At 42.8% G+C, this 13689-nt stretch overlaps 1 protein-coding gene across 1 annotated transcript in view; it reads right to left on the reverse strand.

Moving 5' to 3' along the window:
- Positions 1–13689, reverse strand: part of SDK1 (sidekick cell adhesion molecule 1) — a 383067-nt gene that overhangs the window by 16121 nt on the left and 353257 nt on the right. Inside the window, exons 40-42 of the mRNA XM_030459721.1 lie at positions 11515–11676; positions 10177–10302; positions 2215–2379 (exon numbers count right to left, since the gene is read on the reverse strand). Of these exons, the coding sequence (XP_030315581.1) occupies positions 2215–2379; positions 10177–10302; positions 11515–11676 (453 nt within the window). The remainder of the gene's footprint in view (positions 1–2214; positions 2380–10176; positions 10303–11514; positions 11677–13689) is intronic.

Raw genomic sequence — 13689 nt, forward strand, 5'->3', positions numbered from 1 at the left:
AACCACTGATACACCTGTCATGACTCACAGTTATTCCACTTTTTTAAGAGGCTTGCCTTGCCAAAACGCTGCTCAGTGGCTCTTTGAAAAATACAGCTCGTGCCAGGGAACAAAGTACACTTGGTTCATTGTCTTTCAGTACCTCCATTTACTCCAGCTTCCAATATTTGCTGCTACTCTGTATTTTTTCCCTACCAGCTTAGCCAAGCCTGATGTGCAGCACATGGGTATCAGTTTGGTTGCCTCGATTTTGTGTGATCTGAAGTAATTTCACCCCATTTGACCTCAATTGGAGACGCAAAATGATCCTAACTTCCCCTCTCTAGATTTATCTTGCCAGTCTTCTTTTAAAGTAATAAGTATTGTTATTTTCTTGCAGTGGTAACCTCATTGTCAGCAGCCCTCAGCTTTGGGAAAAAATGCTGCTGCTGGAGAACAAGCCAGCAGTTGTAATTTCCCTCTAGTCTGTAAGGTAAAAGAACACCTGGTAGGAATGGACAATGCCAAGAGATCTACTTCAACCAAACCCCTCACTATCACTGAATCCAGGCACTTTCTTTCCCTTACTATTCTGAGCCCTGAGTCTAAACACAAATCTATTGTAAGCCTGGTGATAGGGGCTCATATTTGTTCCAGATCACTGGGTATACTGCTGCAGTGAAAAGCAGCCATGATCTTTCTTTGCTAGTAAGCCAGTCCAGACCAATAAAGTCCTAAGGGCAAATTGCACAAGCCATACAAGGCTGAGCAGATTCAGTGCAATTTATACCTCTCTGTGTTGGCTGCAGTGGCCAGCCTAAGACACTTCATATTTTTGTGACTTTGAATCTCAACAGAAACCTCTGACTTTCACTCAGCAATTTGAGATGAATACTGAAGCATCAGAAGAAGAAGAGTGAAATAATTCTGTTGAGGTGGAGAATTTACAAACAAGCAGTTTGTTTATAAAAAAAAACCAAACCAAACATCATAAGGAGCTGCAAGCTCAGCTTCAGAGGAATAATATCTTCCAGAAAAGAGTGACACTATTACTGACTCTTTGCACGGTGTGAAACAACAGATAGGAAAAACACTGATTCTTGGTGTTTGAAGTGGGTTGTCTGTGCCCTTGTCCTGAATGAGAAAAGCAAGGGTAGCACTCACTGAAATCCACAGACAGCTCTCCCAGGCTGAGTGGTTAATTGTGTAAGGACAAACACAGCCCTGATGGCGATAGCGGCATTTACTGTTCTTGCCTGCTGGGTAACTCTTGAATGGTGTTTATGCTTTTCACTGGAGGAGCAAAGAGATAAAAGCCACTCCAGATGCTGGAGCATTGCCAGGTTCTCAGGACTCTCCTGAATTTTGAATCACGAAGCCACTTTATCAGGTTCATTTATTCCTCTTGTCTGGCATTGCTGACACAGCAAGGATGAAACTTAATGCTCAAGAGCAACCTGGAGTACAACGGTCTCTGCAAGGGCAAGGGGACACCTGAGCAAAGCTTTCACACACTCCCACTTCTCAACAGGCCACTAAACTCAAGCTTCCCAGTTGTGGAATTTGCTTTTTGAGGTACTGAAGCTCCTTCAGAACACCAGACTACTCCAAAGGATTTTGGAAGTGTGTTTAGGCCACAGCCCTGTTTACTGGGAATAAGCACAGGAGAGCAGGGAGGTTGGAAAGAACCCCAAAGCATCACCAACAAAATCTTTTGATGAAGGGGGACTGGAGTCATCCCACTGTATTTGAACTGCCAGGGCAGTGGATATCAGGGAAAACTTTGTGAAGCTACACTTGTTTATTTTTGAGAGTTAAATACAAAATAACAGCAACTGTTTATCAGAGAATCCTGGGAAAAAAACCAAAGGAAGCAGAGTAAACAAAACAGCAGACTCGGAAAGGAGAAAAGGCAAACAAATCACAGACTGTATAAATTAGTCTTCGGGCAAGAGATCTTACATGTAAACACTCATGAAATCCCCGAGAAGGTTCTTTGTAAAACTTAAAAATGGCACACATGCTTTTCTCCTCTTGAAAGTAAAGCACACTGTAGTAACTAGCCTTGATTCACCACTACACCACTATGGGTTTTACCCTAAACCACATGAAAACCAGCTGCCCTTGATTATTTCTTGCAAATAGGTTGTGTTTTTGCCCAATCTTCCCCCTCCCAACCCCAAGAAATTTCACTGGAAAAGATTTAAAAAAAAAAAAAGATAAATCCATGATTACCTGATACTGCCACAGAGGGAGCACTTGGTTCTCCATAGCCAAATTCATTGACAGCCACCACCCGAAATTCGTAGGTCACACCCTGTCTGAGTTTGTCCAGGCCAACTGTGTAGGAGGTAGCACTGCGAGGGATGTCCTTCACAAACATGTCCCATAGTCCTTCATCTGGGAAAGCAGCAAGGAGAGACATGGCATGAACTGGGTGACTTGGTCCTTCCTTCTGCTCATTGAAAAGAAAAATTGTCACTAAATGTGTGATTCAACCAGAGGCAGGGGACACACCTGAGGGCTGCTCAGTGATACTCACAAGTGTCACAGCACCCTGCAAAGGCATTTATTCATCATGGGGATCTTACAGGAGCCCAGATGGAGGAGGTCTCCTCTAAAACCTGGAGCTGGCTAGAGCATCTGACAGCCAGCTGGGTCCCTCCTGAGCAGGTAAGGTGACTGCATCAGCATTCCTGTTATTTGACACAACAAATAAACCCAAAGCAACCTGCTCTGGTTAATTAATTAGTCCTAATTGCACAGGCTTTGCCTGCTTTTGCCATTGCAAACCTGACTTCAGTATCCAAGTGTGTTGGCTGGGCTTTGCAAACAAAGTAGTGTGAGATGTAGGTCCTGGCAGATTGTGGCCTTATGTGAACTGGTGCCTGGTAGACTGGTGTCACTGGAGTGCCACTTTTTTCAGTGTCAATTGTGATGTGTCCCCTGCACATGCTGGCCCACAGGGTGGCACAGCCCATGGGGTGAGGCAGCTGGAACTGAGCTTCTGTGCCGAGCATTTTTAAATAGGATCAGGTTTTTTGTTTGTATTATAAAACTCTCAAAGTTGTTAGAAGTACAGTGCCATTCTGCTGAGAGTGTTTCAGCAGGGTAATCTCAGTTCTCAACAGCCACATTGGCATTAATCCTGATGTGCATGCTGACCAGGCACCATCCTGCTCCTTGATCCATACCTGTAATCTTAGACTCACTTGACTACAATGGAAAGAACTTTCAAGAAGATGGATGCTGTTACCAGGAAGAACAAAACCAACTATAATTAAAAATGTCAGCCAATAATCTTGAGTGCAGAAATCAAACATTAATCTAAATGGACTGCTTTTCAGGCACAATTGGTGCCCAGCACTTTCACTGACAAAATGGAGTTACTGTCTACACATGGGGCCAAACTTTCAGCCAGTCTAAGCCAGCTTAGCTCTTATTGATCTGACCTCACAGGTATCCCATTGGGCTTTTACTTTTAGTGTTCAAAGCCATTCAAACAATGTCTACTTTTCTCTGCATGTCCCACAGCAATGGGAATATGACGATAACCTCTGCATAGATATGACTCCAGCACAGGAGCTGCCTGCTTTGAAAGAAAGTCCTCTGCACTGTGAGATTTCAGCATCAGCAGGACTTCTGTAGCTTCAGGTGTTATCAAGGTAACAATAAAGCAGGAGGCAGCAGCTCTACCCTCAGTGACTTGTTCCACTGCTGCAATAGAAGGCAGGCATCAATTCTCATTTGCTTTGCCTTTACCTGAGTGTAAACTAATTGGAATCACTGCAGCGATGCCAGAATTGTGCTGGTGTAACAGAGCAAAATTTGGCCCTTAGCCTACTTCCGTGCCCCAGGGAATAGCAGCAAAGATGGATTGATTAACACTGCATGTGCATTTCCATGTGACTGTTTTACCTTTGGCATCAGTAAATATTGGCTCAGTAATTTGTACTGTGCTGCACGTCTAGCAGCACTCCCGATGACTAACAACCCCCAAACTACATCTTTTCTGATCAGGAGGATTGGCAGTCTCAGTGGATGCAAAAAGCAGGCTGGAACGTTATTGTTCCAGCTACATTTGAGAAATACCAAAGAACAATAAAAACAGGTAATTCTTCTGTCATGCTTAAAATTCAGACCATACATTATTCACCAGCATGATCAGAGTATAATGAAGTTATCATAATGTAGCATTGTTATGTATTTGTTGGATATTACTATGGCTATAAAACAAGAGATAAAATATTGACTTCCCTTTTACAGGGCAATAGAAGGATAGATTATTTCTACCACATAAACTTACAATGTAATAAAAAGGGAGTTTGGGATTTAGCTTCTCTGAAGAGGGTGGGGTGAGGGCTGCATTGGCAAAGTTAGATTGTTGCAACCACCAGTACTAGGAAGATGCATCTCAGACTATAAAATATTGCCATAATTGCTAGAACTGCCTGAGCTTTCATAAACACATTTGTAAACAGCAATAAGAGAATTTGAGCCCATTGTGGATTGTCTGAAAAGCAATTTGTTTGCATTGAAAGCCATTTAAATGGGAGAAGAAAAGGCAACAATAAAGATGAATGTTCAACGCTCATTGCAACACACACCACCCTTCACACACGCCCTTTCTCAGCCATTTTTTCAGTCCTATCAGGATGCACAGTACAGAATATTTGACAGACCAAGGCACTGTAAATTTAACCACTGTAAAGCTTACAGTAAGTTGGAGAAACTACCCTTGAGAAGTCAACATTTAATTTCCATCTCTCACTGGTGGTGATAGGGTGGGCAGAAAAGGCTGCTGATGGATATTTATTCAAGTGGGATTCCTGTCTCACAGACACTCAGAGATGCTGGTGGTCATATCTTCTCTGGCCCACCTCCCCTTTCATTCACTGAAGGAATCTTGGGCCAAAATGTTTTCTTCTGGGGAAGAAGAGGGGCCAAAATGAGACCCAACGTGTAATTCTTGGGATCCCAGAGAGATGCTGATGTACCTACGGTGGTCAGAAGTCAGCAGGGTGGCAGCCTGGAAAGAGGGACATTCTTCTGCCTTCTCCACTGCTGACCCCGGGCCAACACTAGGGATAGGGTAGTCAGTGACTTCCTAAGCCCTGGCCAACAAGCTTTTTAATTCTAGAGCTTAAATTAATTTATCTGCTCTCCAGCTGGATTATTCAAGGCCCCTCTTTGTAGACAGTGATTGCAATCAGATACATCCAAACTAAAAATGCATTTCAGTGGTGAACTTTGAGATTAAATATTGAACACACACTTGTGAATTCACTCACTGCATCTCTTCCTCCACCCTTCAAACCTAGTTTTGAAGGTTTGCTCTAAATGTTAGAAGCTCAGCTGAAAGAGAATTCATTAGAAGGTCACCTGCGATAGCAAAGATTGGCCTTTAAGTTCAGTAGAAAAATCATTAGCACACTGCACACACTATTTTCCACTCAGTTTAGGGAGGAAAGATGCGCATGCCATGGCTGGGATATCAGCTGGGTATTAACTCATAGAAACCACCAAGGAAAGCAAAGTTTGCAACACTGAACTCCTGCAGAGATGTTCAAGGCTCAGCCAGCCCCAGCCGATGTCCTGGGAGAAGCAGCCCAGCTGGCAGCGGGATGCGCTTGCACTGCTGGCAAATGCAGTTCCTTCAGTAACATCTGTCCCTTTCCTCATTGCAGATTGCTTTTCACTGAGCTTCTTAAAAACAAAACCAGGCTAAAATGTATAGTGGAAAAAAAAAAAAAGAATTTTTTCTTAGTAGGAAATCAGGTTGGGGCAGGACCTGGTGAACTGTTGATAGAAATAAGCAGAGGTGAGATTCGATCTTTATCTCCCAGCCTCCCAGCCTCGACCCTTCCATCTAAACTGGGATTGAGGCATGTGTATGGGGAGAAGATTTGAATAACAGGGGAAGGTGAAACAGGTGAAACCACCTCCAACCTACCCCAGGTTCCAGCCTGGTCTGGCAGCAGTGAGGGGCAGCATGGCAGCTGCGGGCACGCCCAGCACCCGCAGGCCAGCCTGTGTTCATTAGCATTTAATTGGGATTTCCATGCTGAATAAAGCTGTCAGTCAGCAACCAAGGCCACTAACAAACAACTCTCGTGCTGCTATTGGAAGATGGAAAGCTGTCAGTTTGTCAGGACTTAAACCCCAGGCTTCCTCTCTCGGAGTACGAGCCGCGCCGTGAGGCTGATGCCTCAGGAGGTTTGTGAGGGGAGAAGCAGCTGGGAGTTAAGGGCTGGGTGAATGCAGGGGGTGTTCCTCCTACAGAGGGTAAAATTAAAATGTGGATGTATTTGTCAGAGGCAAAGGGCTGGATTATCATGCAAAGCAGCGAAAGGACAAGAATGGGAAGTGAAGGCTGACAACCTGTCAGCCCCGACATGTCGTTTGTGGACAGAAAGAAATCAAAAGGCCCCGTGGCAGATGCCGGCAATGCAGCTGCACCCTTCACTTTGGATTTACTGACTTTTGCTGGTTTGTGTCTGTGTTTGACACTGCGCTCCCTCATTTGTTTTAAAATAAATAGAAAAGGAAGAAAACATGAAAACAGTGCTCAAGACACCAGGGAGGAACCTGAAGTGAGATCTGCCCTTGGGGTGTGGGAAGCAAAAGCCAACATTTCTGGGAAGGAACATCTCTACTCCGAGCAGACAGGTTCTTGCCCAAAACACTTGCCACATTCATGGAAATGATCATGTAGAGAGCAAAATGAAACACTTCTTGACTTGTTTGTGTCCTAAGCTCATGATTTGTGGCTGATCTGAGGGTTAGTGGCCTGTTCATGCCAGTCACGGTGCTAAAAATGTTATTATTGGAAGCATGTTAAGATGAGATTCCCTCCCACTGGACTTAAGTCATCCCCTGCTTAGGAAACTCAAGTCCAAAACACATGATGGGGAAGGGAAGCAGAAGTGGAAATCTCTATTGGCTTGTCCTAGGTCAGAGGCTTTTTCTAAGATGACACAAGTCATGAAGCAGACTGACAGAACACCTATAGGGCTCTTCTGCAACTGGAGAGGCCCACCATTAAAGCACAGTATGGAGAGAGAAGCCATGAACATGGGATGGGGTTGGGAAAAGGGAGACAAAAGCATCTTCTCCACTCCTTCCATTCACACTTGGAGCCTTAACAGCATTGTGCCATTTCTGTCTTTTCCTCTGTATCTAAAAACTGAGGACATGATCTAATACCCATTCCTTCACCAGCCTAGTTAATGTCTAGGGAGTGCTTACCATGGCAGTGACAGAGGCTGTTTAATTGCATTTCTTGTAATGCACAAGGAGCTAAACTGGAATCTGTTACTCCAGGGACAGAGAAGTCGAAGGAAAAGAAAAACTCTTCTGTTTCTGTAATGTCTTCCTGTAGCACAGATCACTCTGGAAAAAATATTGGTTTGCCTCCTTCATCCCTGTGCCTGAGCATATTCAAAATGCAGAAGAGGCAGTCAGCCTGGTCACCTTCCATAAATCCCAGACAGAAATGAGGAGATCAAATGAACAATCTCAGCTGCCTGCTGCCACCACTGCTAAACCCAGCAGGGCAGCTGGAGCCCTGGGAGACACAGCAGGACACCCAAAAATTCAAAAGGAAGCGGCAAAAGGGGATGTCCGGATTGCCATTTCTGACAGAAAGCCACCCACCTGCTCTGATGGAAGAGTCTTGGCAGGGAGCTAAAGCAAGGAAAATGAGATGATGCAGCATTTAACGTTTGGGGTAATGAGGCCTATAATAGATGACACTTGAGATGTGAAACACTAAGGTAGTGGTATTGCATTTAAATATTGGCAACAAGCTAAAGCTTTTCATCTGTCTGTTCAATGCCCCTTCTTGATCTCAGAAGGATGAATATCTTTTCCTTCCTTGATTTTAAGTGAAGGGCACAAGTCAACTGCTGTTCTCCTGGACAACAACTGCTAAAAAACAAAGGTTGTTCCAATCCACGCTCTACTACCCAGATAAATCAACTTGCAGCAGCAAATTCTTAGAATAATACTAAAACAGAAGCAGCTCTGAATGACCAGCCCTGAGAGGAGGAATTAGTTCCCTGCTTTTGTTAAGCTAGTAATTCAGATTTTAAACTCCTCTGTGCAGAGGGGAGGAAGAAAAGCGGCGCAGAAAGGGAGCTGATGCTTGGGTGAAGGGAGGGAAGGTTCCAATTAGTCTGTCTCCTCTCCTGGATCACATTTCACGCTTCCTACAGCTGCAACCAGAACGAAGGAGGAGAATCCAGCATACAAATGCCCAGCTCATTTGCTACAGCAGCATGAATAGGATTAAAATAATCTGAAGAGGAATTAAATGCCTCAGCAGTCAGGTTGGAAGAACAGGAGAATAAGACCTCTTCTGTGTGTTTCTAGGATCAGTGGAATGGGGCCAGCAGGAGTGACCCAGGGTTAATGCAGCTCAGACCTGCTTTGGAGGGAGTATTTTCTTCCTACTCAAAAGGAGTGGGCCACAAATCCTACATCCTTATCCATGAACTGTAAAACATTCACATCCAAGAGTGAGACAAGGAACAGAGGATGAGCTTGCAATGTCACCTCAAGCTGAATCTCCAGCTTGCGGACAATCCCTACATGAGCTGCAGGTTTCCCCTCTACAATACCCTGGCTAAAACAACTTGCCTGGGGGAATGTAATTTGGTAAGTGAACTTCAGTGAAGAGTTTCAATTTAACTTGCTATCTAAACAATGCTGTTCAAATAAGATGAGGTGTGTTCTATCTGTGAGTAAATAAGGGCAGAAATCAAGAAAATGATGTAAAGGAAATAGAAGCACAGCAGTGTCACACCTCTAATTAAAAAAAAAAAAATCTTGATTACTCTGAGATACTCCAGTGCTTTGAGAAGGTACACATTTTCCTTGACTTTGTTTGAAAATAATTGTTAAGTTACAGAAATAAGGAAGAAACTTTAAGGTCACAGCAGAGCCTTAATACAAAGCAAACTCTATCAGATTTAAGTGTGGAAATCTGTATCTTCAGTGATGACCAGGAGTAAAAGCAATAATTTTGATACTAGTCTGCCTAAAAGTAATTAAAATCATTGGTTTAAAATGCAATCTTACATTCAAGATACATACAAGAAATACTTAGGATCCTTTATAAACAGATAATCATTCATTTAATCAATATATAATCAAGCAATGTGAAAGCACCTAGAAGTAAAAAAAGAAAAGAACAAGCAGCCAACATGGATATGTCAAGTATAAATCGTGTCTAATTTCCTTCTATGACAGGGTAGCAGACCTTGTCAATAGAGGAGAAAGAGCAGACATCATCTATCCTGACTTCAGCAAAGCTTCTGACATTGTGACATTCAAACATGGCCTATGAGAAAGAACTATCTGGTAGATGCATCACCAGCTGGAATACTGTGCTTGGCAAATGGTTATCAGCATTCACTGTCAGAGTGGAGGGAATTTATCAAATGAGATTACACAGGGGTCTGGCAACATTCACTGATTTTTTTAATGACTTGGTTACCAGCAAGTGTGTGCTTATTGAATTTACAAGTGGTACCAAGCAGGGAGAGGCTGCAAACAGGCTGGAGCATACACCTACTTTTAAAATGACCTTGTCCAGCCTGGGAAACATCCTGGAAAAAACAGAAAGCAGCTTCAGTAAGATGCAAATCCCAGAAGCAAAGGAGCTCTGGGGAAGCACCAAGAAAATCTGCAGTGACAGGGATTCCTGTCCCTTCCCTAATGCCCTTCCTGCAGAACAAATGGGGAAAGTGGTGTGTGAGGCTAAAGTCTGGGCTCTGTTATTAACAGTAAGACAGTAATTAGCTGCTGTGTTCTGCTGCAGGACAGATTTTTATCTGTGGTCCTCAAAATGCAGCTTGTAAATACTTACCAGTTCTTGCACATGAAAGATGCTGTTAGCATGTAAGAGAGTTTTAATTATTAACTATATTAGCATATCAGTTGGATGATTTACCAGTGATGTAGCACAGTAAAAGTCAGAGCATTCAGGGTAATTTTCTGTGGCTTTTCCTAAACAGGAGAAAATCTGCCTGACTACTTAATAAACAAGTAATAGCTTAATGCTGGTAATTCTCTCACAGAATTCCACTACCTTACTGGGATGACAAACAACCTTTCCACGGGGGGATTGTTTTCAGTGTGGACTGAAGGAAAGGAACACTTGAGATCAAGCTCCCCATACTTCTCCTGGCTTACCTGAGGGTCTTGCCTCAATGATGTAGCCAGTTGTAGGTTTTTCTCCTGAATCACCTTCAGTCCATTGCAGTGTCAATCCAGAAGCAGATTTTGTCACCAGAATTTCCTGGGGGGACCCAGGAGACCCTGAAGGTTGAAAGGAGAATAGAAAATGGTGATGCTATGACAGACAGACTGCACTGTTCTTCATTTCTTCTGTTGATATAGGGAAAAAAAAAATGTCTAAAACTACTTGTCAACATATAGGCAACATAAAGCTCAATGGATGTGGACCTAATTTTTTTCACTAATTCTAGTACCAGCAGTTTTGTATCAATGGCAGGCTTTTACAGGTACCTGTGTTAAGAAGGGAAGGGAGAAAATTATTCATTTTAAGGATTAACATATCTGCCACTGCTATTCCTAACTTCAGAAGTGACACAAGGCCCTGAGCTCCAGCAAGAGGTTCATGGGGACAGCTACCTGCCTGCCCATCCCCTTGGGAAGATGCCATGGCCACAATAGAGAGAATTCCAGCTTTATACTGTCTGTGGTGGACTAGGAGAGTGAAACTGTGGGTCCACACAGTGCTATCTCAGATAATGGCTATGGATGGTACTTCAATAAAATGAAAGCTTGCTGGCACCCAGAGGGTGGAATTGCCAGACATGGCTCTGATGGAGAGAGCAAATATTTTCCTGAGCTGGAAAAGCAGCAAAAATCAGAGCTGTGACCACTGCAGTGATGTTCTGTGATTTACTGGACAGGCTTATATCATTGGAGAGCATTTGCCTTATTAGATTATCTATTTATCAAAATCACCCATCAAATAAGAAAGCCAACTCTTTTGGTACAGATATTGAACCAAGCAGTGAATGCAGACATTCAGCCTGCTGCTCCTCTTGATATATCAGGAAATTCACAGGCCTCTCCCTGCTGCATAAGCCAAAATGTCAGGAGAGAATAACTGCAAATTTTCTGGTTTTATATCCAGGAACCTCTGCTGGTTTCAGCAGAGTTATTCCAGTTCTGACACCACTGCAGAGCACTACAGTCAGAATTATGCACTCCACTGTCAGGCTGCAGCTCTGAAATCCCTGGTTAGCCCATCCATGTTATGATTTGTTCACATGGTTTTGTTTATTCACATCAAACTTCTAGATTTCAGGAAAAAAAAAAGGAAACATGTTTTTCATGGGCACCTGCAAAACCCACTGATTCGTGTCCTGAGCTCCTTTGACTCAACCTCTCCATGGCCTGGAAATTCATGTTAAATGCTCTGAGTGCACTATTCCCCTCTGTTGGACCATGCTGGTAGAACTGATGTGGCTTGCAACCCATTTTTATGGCTCCACATACCTTCTGCTGGCCCAGCTGTGACATTGGCTTGCAGTTCAGGTCCATAGGCAATGGTTCGGGCTTGCACTCTGAATAAATAGGTCATGCCCTTGGTGAGATCTCTGACCTTCAACCAACGTTGCCAATTTCCTTTTATGTCCACAGTCACCACCTTACTCACCCCTGGAACAATCACACAGTTTAGGAAATAAAAAAAAAACCCCAAAAAAACCAACGTAAGGAAGCTCGTAATGCAAAAAAGGAGAAATCAAGTGGAGCTTATTACATCTAGATGGTAAGTAAAATTATCTAACACTTTGCTAAGAAAGTATTTTTTACAATTAGCAGGAGTTTAAGTAGTGATAATAGCCAATTTTCAGCACTGATAAGTATAATTAGAGTTTAAGCTTGATAAGTGGGTACTGACAAGAAAAAACCTTACAACACAACTGGGAAATTACCAAGAGACTACACACAACTTCACTAATTATTCTGGGAAGAAAGGAGGAGGTAAACGAAGAGGACTGCATGTTGCGGATTGCCTCCTAAGCAAGTGTTTCTCCCCTGTGTCTTTGCCAAGTAACCTGCAACGTTGCCTGGAGGAGGAAATAAGGGCCAGCTTCTATCCTTTCATCTTGTCCTGTCATTTGCACCATCACCAGGTGACTGTGGAAGGAAGGACACAGATCTCACAGGTAACTTGTGGGTAGAAATACCACTGCAACATGGGATGCAATCAAAGCATGGACAAGGCTGAAGGAATGATTTGTGTTTTACTCTCCCCTAAGAATTTTTCTTATATGTAGGAATTAAAATCAGTGCTGTTTCCTTCATCATCGTTCACAGATAGTTTCATGGTTAGGTCCCCAGTGCCTCATAAAGGGCAGAGCAGCAATGAATGCTTTGGAACAAAAGAAAACAAAAATCTAGTTTTCACTGCAATTTTATGAAAGGAAGTTTAATGGAAAGAATTTGAGTTATAAAAACATATTACAGAACAGAAAGTTCAAATTTAGAGTCCTTTTGGCATTTTTCTGGTTCTGTAGATGTAAATAACACATTTCAAGCCAAAAACATAGGAAGTGGGAGAACATTTTTCCCACCAGAGAAGGCTGCTTCCTAATTTATCTTTCCATAAAAACACAGAGGAAGATGTTTTTTCAGTCCAGATGCTTATTTTATGCAAATCAAGAAGAATGCTTTGAGTTTTTATCAGTTACATAAAGAATAATGTTCAAACTTTTCTGCCAGATAGAGTTTGTAACTCAAGGAATCTTTCCTTGGCTAGCGAGGAAGCAGTAAAAGTGCTCCCTCCTTCCCTAGGTGTACTATTTCAATTCTCTGAGAGAAATCAGGAAGCATTTGTCATTTTGAAGTTATGCTCCAAAGAAAAAGGAACTGTTAAAAAAAGACTCCAGGGCAATTTTGTTGTCTATTATTGTGTAAAACATAACACTAAAAAGCTTAAACAATAAAAGGTCAAACAGGGAGAAGACTGTGCTGAAGGACAGATTGCTCTGTCTAGGAAGTCTTGCAAAAGCCACAGGTTTTAAGCAGTGGCTCGTGAGTAGGGAGGCAGAAGGTGTCACAACAGCAAGGACGCTCAGACAAAAACCATGAATGGGTGTAAAGGCAAAAGAAGGAGGAAAAAAACCCTCCAGGAGTCTGGTCCATCCATGTTGTTGCTTTGTAGTGCTGGCATGGAGGAATGTGAGACCTGGGGCTGGAAGGATCCTCTGAGATCATGGATGGGGTCAGAATTCACCATCATTATGTGCTCTACCTTCAAAAGAGTTTGGCTTTATCTTGCTCTTTAAATAAATGAGCTTGGCTTTCTATTAGAGGAAGATGGTGGCCTCTAGGGAAGGATGACTTACCATGGTGGGAGAAAAAATATTTTGCAGAAAGACAAAGGTTGGCATGATAGCAAATGAATAGAAACTGGAAATTAAATTTAGGCAAATATTTAGAATCTGGAGAACATTGCTCCATAACCATCCTGCTCACAGCAAAATTTTTCTACGAGGGGAGCAGAGACAAACAGGAGTCAGAGAGAGCACAAGCAGAGGTGGGAAAGGGAAGAAAAGAAAACAAAGATTCTGAGGATGTTAAGTCAAATACATGAAGAAAAACATGATCTGACACTTCCATATTTTCAGGGGAAAAAATGTATTCTTAAACACTGCGTAGGAATGA

This window comes from Calypte anna, chromosome 14, assembly GCF_003957555.1.
Source record: "Calypte anna isolate BGI_N300 chromosome 14, bCalAnn1_v1.p, whole genome shotgun sequence".
NCBI lineage: Eukaryota > Metazoa > Chordata > Aves > Apodiformes > Trochilidae > Calypte > Calypte anna.